The 21,610-nt window shown below is 49.3% G+C and overlaps 1 protein-coding gene across 2 annotated transcripts in view; it reads right to left on the bottom strand.

The window, feature by feature from the left end:
• Window positions 1–21,257, bottom strand: part of urm1 (ubiquitin related modifier 1) — a 66,251-nt gene extending 44,994 nt beyond the window's left edge. For both annotated transcript variants that reach the window (XM_078226302.1, XM_078226303.1), the window contains exons 1-2: window positions 21,198–21,257; window positions 18,609–18,679 (exon numbers count right to left, since the gene is read on the bottom strand). In XM_078226302.1, coding sequence (XP_078082428.1) covers window positions 18,609–18,679; window positions 21,198–21,232 — 106 coding nt within the window. In that variant the 5' untranslated portion in view covers window positions 21,233–21,257. The remainder of the gene's footprint in view (window positions 1–18,608; window positions 18,680–21,197) is intronic.
• Window positions 21,258–21,610: the final 353 nt, after the last annotated feature.

Here is a 21,610-nt window from a genome sequence, read left to right as displayed (position 1 = left end):
GGAAACCAGAGCACCCGGAGGAAATCCATGCAGACACGGGGAGAACGTGCAAACTCCCGGCTTGGGTCACTGTCTGTCTGGAGTTTGCACATTCTCCCCGTGTCTGCGTGGGTTTCCTCCGGGTGCTCCGGTTTCCTCCCACAGTCCAAAGATGTGCGGGTTCGGTGGATTGGCCGTGCTAAATTGCCCCTTAGTATCAGGGGGACTAGCAGGGTAAATGCATGGGGTTATATGGGGATAGAGGCCGGGTGGAATTGTGGGCGGTGCAGACTCGATGGGCCAAATGGTCTCCTTCTGCACTGTAGGGATTCTGTGAATGTTTAGTTCACCCTCTTCTGAAGGTGCTGCCTCCCTCACGCTAAGGTATAGTCCACTAGTGTCACTTCTTGACCACGTAAGGTGGTCATGTCTGAAGGTTCATGGATAAAGCAACAGTGCTGTCTGAGTAGAAGAGGTGATTCATACACCCTGGTTAATTCTCATCCCTCTTGCAAATTAATCTGTGCCCATCCAGTTCACTTGTTCCAACTTCCAGCGGCTGCCAACTTCACCAACATCTCTTTCTGTGGAATTCAAGATCCTGACCTTCGGGGCCGTCCACATTCGGCCATCCCTCAGCAACATTCTTTAGCCACAGATTGCACTCTTCACCCCTCCAGTCCACCACCCATTGCCCACTCCCTCCTTACCACGGTTAGCTGACCTTGCAGCAATTATATTCCTGTTCCTTGGGACGTTCACTCATGGTGGCACAGTGGTTAGCACTGTTGCCTCACAGCACCAGGGACCTGGGTTTGATTCTGGCCCCGAGTGACTGTATGTGTGGCGTTTGCATGTTCTCCCGGTGTCTGTGTGGGTTTCTTCCGGGTGCTCCTAGTTTCCTCCCACACTCCAAAGATGTGCGGGTTAGTTGGATTGGCCGTGCTAAATTGCCCTTTAGTGTCATGGGGGTTAGCGGGGTAAATACATGGGATTACAGGGATAGGGCCTGGGTGGGAATGTTATCGATGCAGACTCAATGGGCTGAATGGCCTCCTTCTGCACTGTAGGGATTCAATGAAAACCAAATTGCTGCATCGCTTTTCTAATGGCTTTCCATCCACTGAGTGTCAATAGAACAAGACCACATGATTTTACAAAAGGGAAATACTGTCTGACAAATTTAATCGAGTTGAGGATGTAACTGGTAGGATAAATAAAGGAGAACCAGTTGATGTAGTCTATTTAGATTTTCAAAAGGTATTTGATAAGTGCCACACAAAAGGTTAATGCACAAGGTAAGGGTTCAGACTATATTTAAGGCTATGATAGACATATTTTTGGTGCCTCAGGGAAGAATGTGATATGGGGAACAGCCAGGAAAATGGAGTTGAAGGTGAAGGTCCGCCGTGATCATACTGAATGGCGGAGCAGGCTCGATGAGCTGTGCGGGCTTCTCTTGCTCCTATTGCTTATGTTCATAACACGAAAGAATCCTTCAATAACAATCCTTTGGCATACCTTACATTTCCTTCCAACTTTGTGTTCAGTCCTGTTCCCTTCCTTGCTACTCCAGAATATCTGTCAGAGCCACTTGTGACTCATCTTGATGAAGGATAATTTGTCACATGGTGCTATTACGATGAACGCTTGGGACTAAGTTACATGGATGGAATGAGCATATCGCTCAGACACACGGGGCTTTAAAAACGCACAGAGATGTTGCCCCGCTGACAGCAGGCTGCATAACCAACCTTCATGTGAAGTCATCCACTTCGGTAGCAATAACAGGAAGGCAGATTAGTACTTGAATGTGTGTAAATTGAGAGAGGTGGATACTCAGTGAGACCTTGGCGTCCTCGTGTATCAGTCGCTGAAAGTAAGCGCGCAGGTACATAAGATGTTGAGAGGCATAGATCGGGTGGACTCTCAGAGGCTTTTTCCCAGGGTGGAAATGGCTGCTACGAGAGGACACAGGATTAAGGTGCTGGGGGGTAGGTACAGGGGAAATGTTAGGGGTAAGTTTTTCACACAGAGGGTGGTGGGCGAGTGGAATCGGCTGCCGTCAGTGGTGGTGGAGGCAAACTCAATAGGGGCTTTTAAGAGACTCCTGGATGAGTACATGGGACTTAATAGGATGGAGGGTTATAGGTAGGCCTAGAAGGTAGGGATATGTTCGGCACAACTTGTGGGGCCGAAGGGCCTGTTTCGTGCTGTAGTTTTTCTATGTTTCTAGGTACAGCAGGCAGTAAAGAAGGCAAATGGTATGTTGGCCTTCATAGCAAGGGGATTTGAGTAAAGGAATAAAGATGTTTTACTGCAATTGTATAGGGCACGTCTTTCGGACTGTGGGAGGAAACGGGAGCATCCACAGGAAATCCATGCAGATACGGGGAGAACGTGCAGACTCCGCACAGACAGTGACCCAAGCCGGGGATCGAACACAGGACCCTGCTGATGTGAGGCAGCCGTGCTAACCACTGCGCCACCCACATTTCACTCGATGATTATGCTTTCTGTTCATAGATTTCCATTTTCAATATAAAGCAGGGAATTCCCCGAACCAGCGCCCCACAAGATGCTGTTTATCTCCACTTACTGTCGACAGTTAAAATGTTCTTGAGGGGGGTTTGGGAGCAAAGCTAGTCAGAAAGGGGGGAGAAGGTGGCACACAGAGGTTGCCATTTAAGCACTCTTTTTCTGAAGTTGGATGATACTCGCAATAGAAGCTACTAATGGCTAAATCAAGCAAACCAGAACCTTGTCAGAATATAACCCGCGGTGCTCAGTGTCACTATTCTGCTGTTTCGACGAGGCAGCGTTTCTTTGGGGGCAACAGACTCTAACCGCTGTTAAAGAAACCGGGGATAAGGCCATTTTAAACTGCTCTTTAGACTGCGAGTCACAGCCCAGCTTCCTGTCAACCCTTTCAAAAGTGCGATTGATGAGCTAAGGTCAGAGGTTATAGACATACTGGCTCCTGTGTCAAAGCAGTGCCAATGGTTGGCGGATTCTGTGCATCGCAGACAATTGCCTTTGCTTCTTTACATATTTTATATATTTTGTTCAAAAAACCGTGTCCCAGAAACGGGAGTGCGACAACGACAAAGTGCGAAGACAGAATATACATGCCAGATGTACAGATTTGTGAATCATACTGACATAAAACTTGCATTTGACAAGCCTCGCTTACATGTTAAGGAGAAAGAAAGTACTCCGCTTAGAGAAGGCCAGGTTCGCCTACTCATTTGCAGCTTCATGTTTCCAAGCAGTTTATTTTTCTATAATTGATTTTGACTTAATTCACAAACATCTAAAATAAAAAGGATTACAAGGTCTAGCACTTGGGCTCGGGTGGATATGACAGATTAGTAACTAAACATCACAGATCCCCCAAGGTACCCGCGTACAGTACGTATTACACACATATGCCTACAACCAAAACCTAAAGGGTGTGTTTGACGTGGGTTATTTGACCCAGGCACAGTGCCAGAGGCTGCATCACCTTCTGAACCAGGTCACAATAAAGTCGGGAGCCTCCGGCACCACAACACTCTCTCAGCTGGCGATTTTCTTTTCACGCCTTGCAAATTTTCACTGGTCATTTTGCACCGTTGGGTGTCCAGACCTTCCACAGATAATGGAGCAGATCCTTAGCTACAAGGATAGAGCGGCGATCTGCACAGAACTAAATCTGGGCACAGCTGCCTCACAGCGCCAGGGACCCGGGTTCCACTCCCGGCTTGGGTCATTGCCTGTGTGGAGTTTGATGTGGAGATGCCAGCGTTGGACTGGGGTGGGCACGGTAAAAAGTCTCTCAACACCAGGTTAAAGTATACCAGGGGGCACAGGTGCAAGGGGCAAGGTTTAAAGGAGATGTACGAGGCAGACTTTTTACACAGAGCAGTGGGTGCCTAGAACTCGTTGCCGGGGGAGGTAGTGGAAGCGGATACAATAGTGACTTTTAAAGGGCGTCTTGACAAATACATGAATAGGATGGGAATAGAGGGATATGGTTCCCAGAAGGGTCGGAGGTTTTAGTTAAGTCTGGACAGCATGGTCGGTGCAGACTTGGAGGGCTGAAGGGCCTGTTCCTGTGCTGTAATTTTCTTTGTTTTTTATTCTTTCTAACAGTTTTATTTGGAATCACGAGCTTTTGGAATGCTGCTCCTTCATCAGGTGTGAGAGGAGAGGTGGGATTCACAAACACAGCATATATAAAAACAAAGACAGGTGGAGTTTGCACGTTCTCCCCGTGTCTGCGTGGGTTTCCTCCGGGTGCTCCAGTTTCCTCCCACAGTTCAAAAATGTGCAGGTTCGGTGGATTGGCCATGCTAAATTGCCCCTTAGTGTCAGGGCGACTAGCCAGGGTAAAAGCATGGGGTTAAGGGGGTAGGGTGGGATTGTTGGGTTGGTGTAGACTCGATGGGCCGAATGGCCTCCTTCTGCACCGTAGGGATTCTATGATTCTAAATCGAAATTACAGGACAGAAACAGGCTACAGGGTACAATCCACGCCTACATTACAAGGGTAAATACAGATAAACTCAAGTATTTCACTGCCCGTAAAGCACTTGGGATGTCATGAGGTCATGAAAGGTGTTATGTCAATTAAAGTTTGTTTTTGTGATCAGGAGAGCAAGTGGGTACAGACTCTGCTGAGTGCCATTCATTGATGGCTACAGGGAAATGGCCACCAGCTGCCTGGCCTGATCATGTAAGCTGCTGTTACAATCACACATGACCTGCCTGCATGGTTTATGGTGTTTAGGAATAGACACTGCTGGCAGCAAACTCCATGCATTTGCCCAAGGGAAGCCATGAAGGACATTTGGTAGACTAAACCATTCGGCAAAGCAAACTACCTGCTCATTTATGTCATTGCTGCTCATGTTAAAAGCGTAGAATCTCTACAGTGCAGAAGGAGGCCATTTGGCCCGTCAAGTCTGCACCGGCTCTCCGAAAGAGTATCCCACCCAGGCCCTATAACCCCATGCATTTACAATGACTAATCCACCCAACCTAGGGGCAGCACGGTGGCACAGTGGTTAGCACTGTTCACAGCACCAGGGACCTGGGTTCGATTCCCGGCTTGGGTCACTGTCTGTGCGGAGTCTGCACATTCTCCCCGTGTCTGCGTGGGTTTCCCCCGGGTGCTCCAGTTTCCTCCCGCAGTCTGAAAGACGTACTGGTCAGGTGCATTGGCCATGCTAAATTCTCCCTCAATGTACCCAAACAGGCACCGGAGTGTGGCGACTAGGGGATTTTCACAGTAACTTCATTGCAGTGTTAATATAAGCCTAGGTGTGACTAATAAATAAAATTTATTTACACATCTTTGGTCACTAAAGGGCAATTTATCAAGACCAATCCACCAACCCAAAGTCTGAGGACACGTACCAACCGACTCAAGAACAGCTTCTTCCCTGCTGCCATCAGGATTTTAAATGGACCTACCTTGCATTAAGTTGATCTTTCTCTGCACCCTAGCTATGACTGTAACACTACATTCTGCAGCCTCTCCTTTCCTTCTCTATGAACGGTATGCTTTGTCTGTATAGCGCGCAAGAAACAATACTTTTCACTGTATCCCAATACATGTGACAATCATAAATCAAATCTGCACACCCTTGGACACTAAGGGACAATTTAACATGGAAAATCTTTGCACATCTTTGGACTGTGGGAAGAAACTGGAGCACCCGGAGGAAACCCTCGCAGACACAGGGAGAACGTGCAGACTCCACACAGACAGTGACCTGAGGCTGGAATTGAACCCGGATCCCTGGCGCTGTGAGGCATCAGTGCTAACCACTGTGCCACTTTGCCACCGTACTGAGAGATTGTTTTGGGAATCTAGAACACAAGGGCACAACCTCAGGATAGGGGGTTCCATAGAATCCCTATCGTGCTGAAGGAGGCCATTTGGCCCATCGAGTCTGCAACGACCACAAGGCCCTATTCCTATTTACCCTGCTCATCCCCTGACAGTAGGGTCAATTTAGCATGGCCAATCAACCTAACCCGCACATCTTTGGACTCTGGGAGGAAATTGGAGCACCCGGAACCCACGCAGACATGGGGAGAATGTGCAAACTCCACACAGACAGTGACCCGAGGCTGGAATCGAACCTGGGTCCCTGGCGCTGTGAGGCAGCAGTGCTAACAACTGTGCCACCATGTCGTGAGCAAGTTGGCTACCACTTTTACCCCCCAATACAATACCGAACACACTTCAAACCAAAAAGTATGTAATTGACTGTAGGATGTTTTAAACACCCCAATATGAGAAAGCTGCTGCACGAAAGCAACGCGAGAGAAACCTGCCCTCGCTGCCGGCTGGCCTCAGCAAACCTGAATCTTCAGATTTTGAGAACCAAGTACAAGAGAGCCAGCAGCACGGCACTTAACCCAATCTAAAAACAGCCTAAACATGTCCCCCACCCCCCACCACCCCCAATAAAGTCTAAGCTGCAGGATCAGTGGCTACATTTACAAGTGAATGGCGCGTAACAAAGCCCCGGTTTGTGTAAAGAATGAGGCAGAAGATGGATTTTCACAGATGTTGCACAGACTCGCTGCTCATTGTTTAATTAGGCAGAAACTTGCCTTTTTAAAATGTGATTTGCACAGAGGCGCAGGCCGTTTAAACTTTGCTCAGAGTTCAGCAAACAGGACTCTTCCAACTAACACAGAATGACCAGCTGGTAATGAGCAGCGTGTGAACGGAATATTAAACACGAGCCCATCTCTCACACCTCACCGGGACACGACTGGGTCATCTCATCTTAAAGGGACAGGGTTCCTTTTTTTTTAAACAAAGTGTATGGACAGGCACTGGGATTGTTAAAAAAAAACCTCACAAATGGAAAAGAAAGAATCGTGGAGTTACGTCTTTATTACAGTGATACCAGGGATGAGGAGTTTTGGTTACCTGGACAGACTGGAGAAGCTGGAGCTGTTCTACTCAAGCAAGGAAATGAGAAATTCAAAATCACCATCAGTATTGGTTTTGGGAAAATAATCTTTAGAGACATGCATTTATTTGCCATTTTCACAATCACTGGAGTCGCAAAGTGCTTTATAACCATTAAAATACTTCTACGTGTAGCCACTGTCCTGGTCCCTATTATTAAGAAAGCTCACCAACGCCTCTACTTTCTCAAGAGGCTAAGGAAATTCAGCATGTCCACTACAACTCTCATCAATTTGTACAGGTGCACCTAGAAAGCATTCTTTCTGGTTGTATCACAGCTTGGTATGGGCTCCTGCTCTGATCAAGACTGCACTAAACTACAAAGAATTGTGAATGTAGCTCAGTCCATCACGCAAACCAGCCTCCCATCCATTGGCTCTGTCTACACTTCCCGCTGCCTTGGAAAAGCAGCCAGCATAATCAAGGACCCCGTGCACCCCGGACATTCTCTCTTCCGACTTCCCAACGTGGGCGGCACGGTAGCACAGTGGTTAGCACTGCTGCTTCACAGCTCCAGGGACCTGGGTTCGATTCCCGGCTCGGGTCACTGTCTGTGTGGAGTTTGCATATTCTCCTCGTGTCTGCGTGGGTTTCCTCCGGGTGCTCCGGTTTCCTCCCACAGTCCAAAGATGTGCGGGTTAGGTTGATTGGTCATGCTAAAAAGTTGCGCCTTAGAGTCCTGAGATGTGTAGGTTTGAGGGATTAGCGGGTAAATATGTAGGGATATGGGGGTAGGGTCTGGGTGAGATTGTGGTTGGTGCAGACTCAATGGGCCGAATGGCCTCCTTCTGCACTGTAGGGTTTCTGTGATTCTGCCATCAGGAAAAAGATACAAAAGTCTGAGATCACGTAGCCACCGACTCAAGAACAGCTTCTTCCCTGCTGCCATCAGACTGTTGAATGGGCCGACCTTGCATTAAGTTGATCTTTCTCTACACCCTAGCTCTGACTGTAACACTATATTCTGCACCCTCTCCTTCCCTTCTCGCCTATGTACTCTATGAACAGTATGCTTTGTCTGCACAGCGCACAAGGAACAATACTTTTCACTGTATCCCAATACATATGACAATAATAAATCAAATTTTTCAGTGTGTGGGGAGTTGTCCTGTGTCCATGATGGGGGGGGATCGCCTGGAGGGTGGGGTGTTCTGTGTCTGTGGGGGGATGGTTTCCTGTGTCTATGGGAGGAGAGAGGTCTGCATGGGGGGAGGTGGGTTTCCTGTGTCCACGGGGGGGGGGGGGGGGGTGGTTTCCTGTATCCGTAGCGGGGAGGGGGGGGGGGGGGGGGGAATGCCCCCTGTCAGTGGGGGGAGGGAGGAGGGGGGGGGGGGGATGCCCCCTGTCAGTGGGGGGAGGGAGGGAGGGGGGTCCTCATCTTAAATTTTTTTTTAGATCAGCGTGCCTTTTAAAAATGATATCCTGTTCCCCCAAAAGCGGAGGATGCTGGGTGGGGCAGGTTCATTCCGATATTTGGGACGAATTTACAGAACAGCTGGAAAGACGGGCCCACTTCAGGCTGTCAACTACCCCAAACTACAACACACCTTGCCATCACCGTCCAATCCGCTCAGTAGATTCCCACTCCTGCCCAGCACCTATTTCCCTGAACACAAGGCTGTCCTTCCATTCCCAGGAGTTAGCTTCCCCAGGTCTCTGGCTACATGCTCAGCATCCCTGGGTCGGCGTTATCCTGTCGCGGGATTTTATACTTCGCTCTGGCGTTTTGGATCACATTCCGAAGAGTAACCAGGCGTGTTGTTGCGTGTCCAGCGACAAATGCTGATCGCGATGCTGCTACCGGATTCTGCCGCGGGATCCAGAGGACAAACATGTGGAAAGGTTGCCAATATTAGAAACACAGGCCCCTTTAAGAATAAACCCAGGTCTTGCTTCAGTGGGAATTGAAAGCAGGCGATGCTCACTGAAGCTTATACTTAGGAGCTGAGCTTTTCCCCAGCAGGGAAAGTGCCTCTGGACAGAGAGAGGATCCGGAAGGGAATTGTGGAAACGAGTGTTTGCACTGAACTGTAGTGTCACAATATTGTGAATCAACAGAATGCCTTCTGCTACCCTTCTTTAAAGTTTTTTAAAAGTAAAGTTTATTTATGAGTGTCACAAGGCTTACATTAACCCTGCAATGAAATTACTGTGAAAATCCCCTAGTCGCCATACTCCAGCGCCTGTTCGTGTACACCGAGGGAGAATTTAGCTCGGCCAATGCACCTAACCAGCACATCTTTCGGATTGTAGGAGGAAACCGGAGCACCCGGAGGAAACCCACATAGACACGGGATGTGTGGGTTAGGTGGATCAGCCGGTTAGGTGGATCAGCCATGCTAAATTGCCCCTTAGTGTCAGGGGGATTAGCTAGGGTGAATGCATGGGGTTATGGGGATAGGGCCTGGGTGGGATTGTGGTCGGTGCTGTCTCGATAGGCCGAATCCTTCTGTACCGTAGGATTTTATGAACACAGTCACCCAAGACCGGGCATCGAACCCGGGTCCCCAGCGCTGTGAGGCAGCACAGATGTGCCACCATGCCCCAATTTGCTTTTAGTATTATATGCGCGGCCTCAAACTGCTGTGAATATCTATGTGCGATTGTACATTATGTTAGTTGTTGCTAAAGGATCTCTTCTAGATTTCTTTGCCGGGGGGTGGGGGGAGGTGGTTTCCCCAACCATTATTTTTGTCAGTTTTCTCCATCAGTTCTTCAAAGCAGTGTGGCTTTTTGCTGGACTGGTGTCCCATGGTTGCAGATTGCACAGCTGACCACTCTTCATGCTTGGTAGTTATTTGACTGCGAGAGGCATCACAGCGAGGCTCCCATTGGACATCCACACCGCGAGCAGGGATTACAATCAGGGGTGTAGTTGAGGTTAACTCTCCTCGTACCCCCAACACGGGCATCAAAGTCAATCGTAGTACTGCCACTTGCTTTACCGTTTATTTATTAGTGTCACAAGTAGGCTTACATTAACCCTGCAATAAAGTTACTGTGAAAATCCCCTAGTCGCCACACTCCGGCACCTGTTCGGGGACACTGAGGGAGAATTTAGCACGGCCAATGTACCTAACCAGCACGTCTTTTGAACTCCGGGAGGAAACCGGAGCACCCGGAGGAAACCCACGCAGACACGGGGAGAACGTGCAGACTCCGCACAGGCACTGACCCAAGGCCGGGATGGAACCCGGGCCCCTGGTGCTGTGAGGCAGCAGTGCTAACCACTGTGGCTAGATGAGGGACCTTGGAGTGGATCAAACTTGGGGCTTTCCCCTGCTCTACCAGCACTGCGCCACGCCAGATTACCTTGCTGAATCATGGAGGGGGGGGGGGGGGGGGGGGGGTGGGAGGGGGGCAGCCATGGCGGTTTTCACTCTCTGACAAGTGAAGGCATTTTCCCTTTTGTCTCCCCAGTCACTGGCCAGCACTGTTACAATTCATCAGCTTGGAATTCTTGGCTGCAGCTCGACCCATTGGAGCTGAGAGCCCCTCTTTTTTGTTCATCTGTTTGCCCTTCCACGGACAATATTGAGAGCTCCCCGACAGGACAATGGTCACGGTTCAGGCTGCATTGCTGGAGCAATGCCACGGTTGCCTAGTAGTGCTTTGACCGCTGGCCCATAGCTTACCTGACCTGACCCCGGGGGAAGGGGTGGGGTGGGGGTGCAAAGGTCCATGGAATAGTTATCAATACAAAAGGAAAAGGGAACGGCAGTCAAATTTTGAGACACCCACAAGAGCAGCCCTTACAAGGGTACATATATAATACTATCGGAGGCAAAATTAGATAGAGGTTGAAGAGATGTGGTTGGGGGGGGCAGGGGTGAACTGATTGGGGAAAGGTGCTGGTGGGGGTTGATAGAATTACATCTCCCACCTGGAGGAGTTATTTTAAGCAAAACTGTTTATGGATCAGAAACAAAGGCAAGGATCAATTAAATAAGCTGAAAACTACTAGTAACTTGTTGCTAAGCACATCAATATTGAGAGGATAAAACAGTATCTGCTATGACAGACCAGACACGCACACACAGACACAGCTGCAGAGACAGACACACACATGCAGAGACACACGCACAGATACACACGCACACAGGCGCAGAGATGCACGCACACACACACACGCAGAGATGCACACACACACACAGGCGCAGGGACAGACACAGGCGCAGGGACAGACACAGGCGCAGGGACAGACACAGGCGCAGGGACAGACACAGGCGCAGGGACAGACACAGGCGCAGGGACAGACACAGGCGCAGGGACAGACACAGGCGCAGGGACAGACACAGGCGCAGGGACAGACACAGGCGCAGGGACAGACACAGGCGCAGGGACAGACACAGTCGCAGGGACAGACACAGTCGCAGGGACAGACACAGTCGCAGGGACAGACACAGTCGCAGGGACAGACACAGGCGCAGAGACACACGCACACACACACAGGCGCAGAGACAGACACAGGCGCAGAGACAGACACAGGCGCAGAGACAGACACAGGCGCAGAGACAGACACAGGCGCAGAGACAGACACAGGCGCAGAGACAGACACAGGCGCAGAGACAGACACAGGCGCAGAGACAGACACAGGCGCAGAGACAGACACAGGCGCAGAGACAGGCGCAGGGACAGGCGCAGAGACAGGCGCAGAGACAGGCGCAGAGACAGGCGCAGAGACAGGCGCAGAGACAGGCGCAGAGACAGGCGCAGAGACAGGCGCAGAGACAGGCGCAGAGACAGACACAGGCGCAGAGACAGACACAGGCGCAGAGACAGACACAGGCGCAGAGACAGACACAGGCGCAGAGACAGACACAGGCGCAGAGACAGACACAGGCGCAGAGACAGACACAGGCGCAGAGACAGACACAGGCGCAGAGACAGACACAGGCGCAGAGACAGACACAGGCGCAGAGACAGACACAGGCGCAGAGACAGACACAGGCGCAGAGACAGACACAGGCGCAGAGACAGACACAGGCGCAGAGACAGACACAGGCGCAGAGACAGACACAGGCGCAGAGACAGACACAGGCGCAGAGACAGACACAGGCGCAGAGACAGACACAGGCGCAGAGACAGACACAGGCGCAGAGACAGACACAGGCGCAGAGACAGACACAGGCGCAGAGACAGACACAGGCGCAGAGACAGACACAGGCGCAGAGACAGACACAGGCGCAGAGACAGACACAGGCGCAGAGACAGACACAGGCGCAGAGACAGACAGACACACACACAGCAAGGTGGAATTGCTGTGTGAATTGAAAGTTAAACGTGAAGAGCTACAAAGCTACCACAGCACACAGATCGACTGCTGTGAATATTTAGCGTGTGTCGAGCACAATTGTGTCACAGACTCACGACCCGGAGGTTGGGAGTTCAAATCTGACAGTGGAAAACTCCAAACCTGAACTGAATAAAGTCGATAATATTGTGGGGACGCACCGGGAGAGGTGACCACGCAGGAGGCTGGGTCACTGATGGATGCTGGAAAGTATGTGCTTGAACGCTGAACTTGTACAACATTGAGCTGTGATGCCCTGCTGCAGCCGATAATCCCGCCAACAATAAGACATGAAACATGGTCACTTTGACATGATACCCGAGGGCTGATGATGTCCCACAGAACCGTGTCCTGGCAAAACTTCAGCTGCTTCAGGAGAGGAGACAGAGAGAAAAAAGACTGAGTTCCTATAGTGCCTTTCAGGATGTCCCGAGATGTTTCACACAGTGAAGTATTCTTGCAGTATAGTCATTTTTATAAAGTAGGAAACATGGTAGACAATTTGCACCAAGCAAGTTCCCAGAAACAGCAATGTGATGAATAACCAGTTCACTGTTTTACCGATGTTTGTTAAGGGTTAAACATTGGCTAGGGCACCGGGGAGAACTTCCCTGCTTCTCCTGGCCATGTGGCTCAGTGGTTAGCACCGCTGCCTCACAGCACCAAGGACCCATGTTCAATTCCGGCCTCAGGTCAGTGTGTGTGTGTGTGTGTGTGTGTGTGTGTGGGGTTTGCATGTTCTCCTTGTGTCTGCGAGAGTTTCCTCTGGATGCTCCGGTTTCCTCCCACACTCCAAGGGTGTGCTGGTTAGGTGGATTGGCCATGTTAAATTACCCCTTAGCGTCAGGGGGACTGGCTCGGGTAAATACCCGGGGTTATGGGGATAGGGTCTGGTTGGGATTGTTGTTGGTGCAAGCTCGATGGGCCAAATGGTCTCTTTCTGCACAGTAAGGATTCTATGAAAAGCTGCCATGAGACCAAAAGGACAGACAGACCTGGAATATCGCATTTCACCTAAAAGCTGGTGCAGCATTCCAGTTCCGAATTTCTCACAAGATTCCGGTTCAGAAGTGAGAGCACCACCCACTGAGTCTCAGCTAGCTCAGAGAGCATTGGCAACGGATGACACCAAAGAAAGGGCGGCACGGTGGCACAGTGGTTAGCACTGCTGCTTCACAGCTCCAGGGACCTGGGTTCGATTCCCGGCTTGGGTCACTGTCTGTGTGGAGTTTGCACATTCTCCTCGTGTCTGCGTGGGTTTCCTCCGGGTGCTCCGGTTTCCTCCCACAATCCGAAGATGAGCGGGTTAGGTTGATTGGTCATGCTAAAATTGCCCCTTAGTGTCATGAGATGCGTAGGTTAGGAGGGATTAGCGGGTAAAATATGTAGGGATATGGGGGTAGGGCCTGGATGGAATTGTGGTCGGTGCAGACTCGATGGGCCAGATGGCCTCTTTCTGCACCGTAGGGTTTCTATGATTCTATGGGAAAAAAAATAACCTAAATACCATCAGTCGGAGCAAAAGCTACAAGTTACTGCCCCGGTCCCACTGCCTTTTGTATGGATGCTGCGTAATCTTATGGGAACAAAGTTACTGACAGACATTAATGTCACTGTAGGAGATAGAAGAAAATCATGGAGGCTTGTAAGAAAGATGCAGCAATAATCATGGGCAATTTTAATCTACATATAGATTGGATGATTCAGATTGACAAAGGTAGCCTGGAGGATTTTATTTCAAAAGGAGAGAGACTGCAGGACTCTGCAGAACTCCGTGTGGGCGGCACGGTAGTACAGTGGTTCGCACTGCTGCCTCACAGCGCCAGGGACCCGGGTTGAATGCCCAGCTTGAGTCACTGTCTGTGCAAAATCTGCAAGTTCTCCTGGTCTGCGTGGGCTTCCTCCGGGTGCCCCGGTTTCCTTCCATAGTCCGAAAGACGTGCTGGTTAGGGTGCATTGGCCGTGCTAAATTCTCCCTCAGTGTACCCGAACAGGCACCGGAGTGTGGTGACTCGGGGATTTTCACAGTAACTACATTGCAGTGTTAATGTAAGCCTACTTGTGACTAATAAATAAAAGAGCTTTTACAGAGGGATCTGGGTGTCCTGGTACATGAATCACAAAAGGTTAGCGCAGGTACAGCGAGCGATTAGGAAGGCGAATGGAATGTCCTCATTCATTGCAAGGGGAATTAAACATAAGGTAAGAAAGTTTTGCTTCAGTTGTATAGGGCACAGTGAGATCACATCTAGAGTACTCTGTACAGTTTTGGTCTCCTTACTTAAGGATATCATTACATTTCGAAGCTATTCAGAGAACATAAGAACATAAGAAATAGGAGCAGGAGTAGGCCATCTAGCCCCTCGAGCCTGTCCCGCCATTCATCAAGATCATGGCTGATCTGAAGCGAATCAGTTCCACTTACCCGCCTGCTCCCCATATCCCTTAATTCCCTTATTGATCAGAACTCTATCTACCCGTGATTTAAACATATTCAACGAGGAAGCCTCCACCACTTCCATGGGCAGAGAATTCCAGAGATTCACTACCCTCTGAGAGAAGAAGTTCCTCCTCAACTCTGTTCTGAACCGGCCCCCACTTATTTTGAGGCTGTGCCCTCTAGTTCTGGTTTCCCTTCTAAGTGGAAAGAATCTCTCTACCTCTACCCTATCCAGCCCCTTCATTATCTTATATGTCTCTATAAGATCACCCCTCAGCCTTCTAAACTCCGTCGAGTACAGACCCAATCTGTTCAATCTCTCCTCATAATCAACACCCCTCATCTCCGGTATCAACCTCGTGAACCTTCTCTGCACTCCCTCCAAGGCCAATATATCCTTTCGCAAATAAGGGGACCAAAACTGCACACAGTACTCCAGTTGCGGCCTCACCAGTGCCTTGTACAGTTGCAGCAAGACCTCCCTGCTTTTATATTCTATCCCCCTCGCGATAAAGGCCAAGGTTCACCTTGACTCATTCCTGGGATTATAAGGGGTTATTTTATGAGGAAAGGTTGGGCCTATACCCAGTGGAGTTTAGAAGAATGAAAGGTGATCTTCTTGAAACATACACAATCTTGAGGGGACTTGACAAAATGGGTAAAAAGATGTTTCCCCTCGTTGGAGAGACCAGAACTAGGGGACACAATTAAAAACGACAGGACATCTCATTTAAGATAGAGATGAAAATAAATTATTTCTCTTAGACAGTCATTAGTTTGTGGAATTCTCTTCTCCAGAGAGTAATAGAAGTTGGTGCATTGAATATTATCTAAGGCCGACTTAGAGTCTTAATTGACAAGGAAGTGAAAGAGTATAAAGGGGAGGCAGGGAAGTAGAACTGATGCCACAATCTGATCAGCCATGTCGTTATCAAGATCATGGTGCAAGCTTGAGGGGCCGAATGGCCTACTCTTGCTCCTAATGTATGTTTGTACATATTTTCATGTGTGTGCGCGCATGCATCAAGGAGTTTATTTTAGTAATTAACTGAACTCACAATGGCCCAGCTGAAACTCACTCAATGTTTGCTCATTACACTGTGAATAGTTGGATTGAATATTTTTATTTTGTAAGTCTTTATTTTAAGAAGCATATGAGACAGGGAATCTCAAAGAAATAAGCTTCAAACACTATTTCCAGGTCAGAATACTTGTCACTGATCCTGGCTTGCTTGGTTAAGTGCTAAGAACCATTAGAAACACAGGCAATTCTTGTACAAGAATACAATTCTTTTATAATTCTTGGGCAGCACGGTGGCACAATGGTTAGCACTGCTGCCTCTCAGCGCCAGAGACCCGAGTTCAATTCCAGCCTCGGGTCATTGTCTGTGTGGAGTTCGCACATTCTCCCTGTCTGTCCGTGGGTTTCCTCCGGGTGCTCCGGTTTCCTCCCACACTCCAAAGATGTGCAGGTTAGGTGGATTGGCCATGCTAAATTCCCCATTAGTGTCAGGGGGATTAGCAGGGTAAATATGAGGGGTTACAGGAATAGGGCCTGGGTGGGATTGTTGTCGATACAGGCTTGATGGGCTGAATGGCCTCCTTCTGCGCTGAAAGGATTCTATGATTACTTCACTATCTCCGAATACTTCACCAATCACAACACAGAGTAACAAGAAAGAGTTTAATTACAGACACCGCTGGGGATATTGAAGTGATGATAAGCTAATTTTAAAACAGTAGTTAAGTGCACAGCAGCCACATTTCACAAGATCAGAGTAAATGACTTGGGTTCTTTGGTATCAATTATTCCAATGAAGATATTCATTGAGATGGGGGTCACAATATATTGTATGCAAGTTTTTGATTTTAATAGAGAGATGGATGCAACCGCAAAATACAATCCAAAACTCAGTGAAAATCTTGTGATAAAAACAGAATGCGCCTTTTTCAGTCATCAGTGGCCCATATTAGAGGGGGGTAGTCCCCGAGTATGGTTAAACTATTAAAATCGTAGAATCCCTACAGGCCATTCAGCCCATCGAATCTACACTGACTCTCTGACAGAGTACCTTACCCGGGCTCTCTCCCCCGCCCTATCCCTGTAACCCCACACATTATGGCATTTGCTACCAAATAAACCTGTTGGACTTTAACCTGTTGTTGTTAAAACTCTTACTGTGTTTACCCCACACATTTACCATGGCTAATCCATCTAATCTGGATGGCAGGGTGGCACAGTGATTAGTACTGCTGCCTCACAGCACCAGGGACCCGGGTTCGATTCCGGCCTCGGGTGACTGTGTGTGTGGAGTTTGCACATTCTCCCCACGTCTGCGTGGGTTTCCTGTGGGTGCTCCGGTTTCCTCCCACGGTCCGAAAGACGTGCGTATTAGGTTGATTGGCCATGCTAAAATTAACCCAAGTGTCAGGGGGATTAGCAGGGTAAATGAGGGGTTACAAGAATAGGGTCTGGGTAGGATTGTGGTCGATGCAGTCTCGATGGGCCGAATGGCCTCCTTCAGCACTGTCGGGATTCTGTGATCTAAACTAGACATCTTGGGACACTAAGGGGCAATTCAACATGGCCAATCTACCAAACCTATACATCTTTGGACATTAAATGGCAATTTAGCATGCCCTAACCTGCACATCTTTGGACTGTGGGAGGAAACCCGGGGCACCCGGAGGAAACCCACACAGACATAGGGAGAATCTGCAAACTCCACACAGACAGTGACCCAAGGCCGGAATGGAACCACGTCCCTGGAGCTGTGAGGCAACAGTGCTAATCACTGTGCCACCCACAAATGTACTATGCACAGAATGTACTGGACTGTACACAGAAATATAAATAGGCTGGATGTTAGGCAATCAAGGACAGCTTCTTCCCTGCTGCCATCAGGATTTTGAATGGACCTCCATATATTAAGCTGATCTTTCGTTTTCGGTAACTGCAACACTACATTCTGCACTCTCTCCTTTCCTTCTCCCCACGTACTCTATGTAGGGTATGCTTTGTCTGTATAGCATGCAAGAAACAATACTTTTCACTGTATACTAATATGTGACAATAATATAATAAATCAAATCTTTTCCCTGAAGCAGTCAGACTCTTCAAAAGGGAATTGGACCAGGTCGTGACAGGGGCAGAGATCGCATCACATAGAAGAAAAGTTAATTGACAGATTTTAAAAATATGCTTTGCCCAACTGTCCACTTCATAGAAATCATAGAAACCCTACAGTACAGAAAGAGGCCATTCGGCCCATCGAGTCTGCACCGACCACAAATCCCACCCAGGCCCTACCCCCACATCCCTACATATTTACCCACTAATCCCTCTAACCTACACATCTCAGGACACTAAGGGCAATTTTAGCATGGCCAATCAACCTGACCCGCACATCTTTGGACTGTGGGAGGAAACCGGAGCACCCGGAGGAAACCCACGCAGACACGAGGAGAATGTGCAAACTCCACACAGACAGCGACCCAAGCCGGGAATCGAACCCAGGTCCCTGGAGCTGTGAAGCAGCAGTGCTAACCACTGTGCTACCGTGCCACCCCCTGGCTTGAACTGGCTTCAATTACCAGAGGGAAATTTTTCAGAATTTGCTTCCCCTAATCCGGCTATGATTTTGAGCCTCTCCTTGAGACCACGTGACAGCAGAGAGATGGGGACCAGCAGTAGGAAGTGACTGATCACAGATCTTCAGTTATCACAAGTGTGGGGAAGGCTTGACAGATCCAGCAGCTCATTTTCTTACGTCTTGTTCCCAACAGCCCTCTCTTCCCCTCTGCCAATAAACGGTGCAAATCTCCATTCCTCGGCTTTGCTACAAGCTGTCAGTTTAAGTGTCACCCTTTAATTTCTTTTCAACAACAAGCAGTGAATGCCAAAGAAATCCAATACTCACATGGTGCTGGCTGGCCAGGCAATGTGACATGTTGATCCTTCACCCCATTGAAGAGCAGCTCTGCGCCGCCTCTATAATGGATTAATCGCAGAGAATAAAATTGAGTAATTTAACTCTTCACAAAATAAATGAAAAGAACTTTTCTTTAAAACTATTGTTTCATGGGATGTAGGTAAAAGTAAAGTTTATTTATTAGTCACAAGTAGGCTTGCAATGAATGACATTGCAATGAAGTTACTGTGAAATTCCTCTAGTCGTCACACTCCAGCGCCTGTTCACGCCAATGCACCTAACGAGCACAGTTTTCAAACTGTGGGAGGAAACTAGAGCACCCAGAGGAAACCCACGCAGACACGGGGAGAATGTGCAAACTCCACACAGACAGTGACCCAAGCCAGGAATCGAACCCAGGTCTCTGGCGCTATGAGGCAGCAGTGCTAATCGCTGTGCCACCGTGCTGCCCAGGTGTCACTGGTTAGGTGCACCATTCTTCTGGGCCAGCATTTTTATTGTCCTTTGCTAATTGCCCTCGAGAACATACTGGTGAGCCACCTTCTTGAATCATAGAATCCTATAGTGCAGAAGGAGACCATTCGGCCCATCGAGTCTGCACTGACCACAATCCCACCCAGGCCCTATCCCTGTAAATCTATTAATTTACCCTAGCTAGTCCCCTGACACCAAGGGGCAATTTAGCATGGCCAATCCACCTAACCTACATATCTTTGGACTGTGGGAGGAAACCGGAGCACCTGGAGGGAACCCAAGCAGACACGGGGAGAATGTGCAAACTCCACACAACCAGTGGCCCAAACCGGGAATCGAACCCGGGTCCCTGGCGCTGTGAGGCAGTAGTGCCAACCACTGTGCCATCTTGCCATCTATGTGATGTAGGTGCACCCATAGTACCGTTAGGAAGGGAATTCCAAGATTTTGACCCCAATGAAAGTGAAGGAATGGTGCAATAGTTCCAAGTCAGGATGGTAAATGACTTGGAGGAGAACTTGCAGGTCGTGGTGTTCCCATGTGTCTGCTGCCCTTGTCCTTCGAGGTGGAAGAGGTCACAGGTATGGAAGGTGCTGTTAAAGAACCTTGTTGAGTTGCTGGAGTGTATCTTGTAGATGATACACGCTGCTGCCACCGTGCACTGATGTTGGAGGCTGTGGATGTTTCAGGTTATTAATGGGGTGCCAATCAAGCAGGCTGTTTTGCCCTGGATGGTGTCAAGTTTCTTGAGTGTTGTTGGAGCTGCACCTATCCAGGCAAATTGAGTGTATACCATCACACTCCTGACTTGTGCCTTGTAGATGGTGAACAGGCTTTTTTTTTTTGGCGGGGGGCGGTGGTGAATGAGTTAATCACTGCTAATTTCCCAGCCTCTGACTTGTTCCTGTCGCCACAGTATTTATATGGCTGGTCCTGTTCAGTTTCTGGTAAGTGGTAACCCCCACGATGTTGACAGCGGGGGATTCAGTGAGTAATGCCATTGAATGTCAAAGGAGATGGTTGTTGCCTGGCACTCAAGCAGCAAGTTACATCTGCACCACACATCAGCCCAAAGCAAAACTGTGACCAGGTCTTGCTGCATATGGGTGCGGACTGCTTCATTGCTTCTGAAGATGAAGAATTATCAGTTTTGGCGGGTGGGCTCTCCGTCAGCATGACGTGATGGAACCCACCCCTTGCCCTTTTTTCCCCCCGCTACACCCCGAACAACACTGTGGAAAGAGCCAATGTTGGTGTCAATGGCTTCAATGCTGCTCACCACGCCCCCCCCCCCCCCCCCCCCCGCATCACCCTTTGCCAATATTCGGGAACAACAGTTGTGGGTTGTACAAGATTCCCTGCCAACCTCAACGGCAATATGGGCAGCACAGTGGCATAGTGGTTAGCACTGCTGCCTCACAGCACCAGGGACCCAGGTTCAATTCCTGGCTCAGGTCACCATCTGTGCAGAGTGTACACATTCTCTGTGTCTGCGTGGGTTTCCTCCCAGTCAGAAAGACGAGCTGGTTAGGTGCATTGGTCATGCTAAATTCTCCATCGGTGTAGCTGAACAGTGCAGCCAGAGTGTGGCGACTAGGGGATTTTCTACAATAACTTCATTGTAGTGTTAATGTAAGCCAACTTGTGGCACTAATGAGTAAACTTTAAAACTTAATCTCAAACCACTGACGGAAAATCATGGCAGCCTTTGGAGTGTATTGAAATGCACCCCATAGGAGTTTTTTTTCACAGCTGAACCTCCCAGAGAGAGAGATGAGACTGAGTCACTGGGGAGGGAGGATATTTGGTCCGAAGACCAAAAATGGCCAAAGAGATCAATTCTAAGGGAAGTCTTTATGAGGAGAGGTGGGGACAGAGAGGAATGCAGAGCTCGAGGTCCTGGACAGCAGAAAGTAGGGCGGCCCCCCGCACCCCGGGGTGAGGCTTCAGGAGTTATCGCTTTAAATATCCCGCGGAGCCGGGAGAAATTAAACTTTTAAAAACGCGGCCCGGGCGCCTCCCCGGACAATCCCCCCGCCATTCACGGGGGAGGGTGAGCAGGAAAACCCCCTCCCGGCCCTTTCCATTGACAAACACACGCACCGAAACTCCAGGCGGAGACCGATGGGCGCCGCCATGTTGCTGCGCTCGACCCGGAAGCAGTTCCCAGCCACCCCGGAACTGATTGGGGCTTTGGGAGCTAACCCTTCCCTTGGATAGAAATCTACCTGAGAGGATAAGGGCTGAGGGAGCCTGAAGGCTGGCAGTGTTCAGCCCACCCGCCCCATGGCAATGCAGTCAGCACATTGAGCCATGTGTGGCCCTGAAATAGAATCATAAACTCCCCACAGAGCAGAGGGAGGCCCATAGAGCCAACAACAACAACAATCCCACCCAGACCCTTGCCCCGTAACCCCGCGTATTCACCCTAGCTAATCCCCCTGACACTAACGGGCAATTTAGCATAGCCAATCCACCTTACCTGCACATATTTAGGAACATATTAAGGGGCAATT

The sequence above is a fragment of the Mustelus asterias genome, chromosome 13 (assembly GCF_964213995.1).
Source record: "Mustelus asterias chromosome 13, sMusAst1.hap1.1, whole genome shotgun sequence".
Taxonomy (NCBI): domain Eukaryota; kingdom Metazoa; phylum Chordata; class Chondrichthyes; order Carcharhiniformes; family Triakidae; genus Mustelus; species Mustelus asterias.
This window is presented reverse-complemented; position numbering and strand designations above follow the sequence as displayed.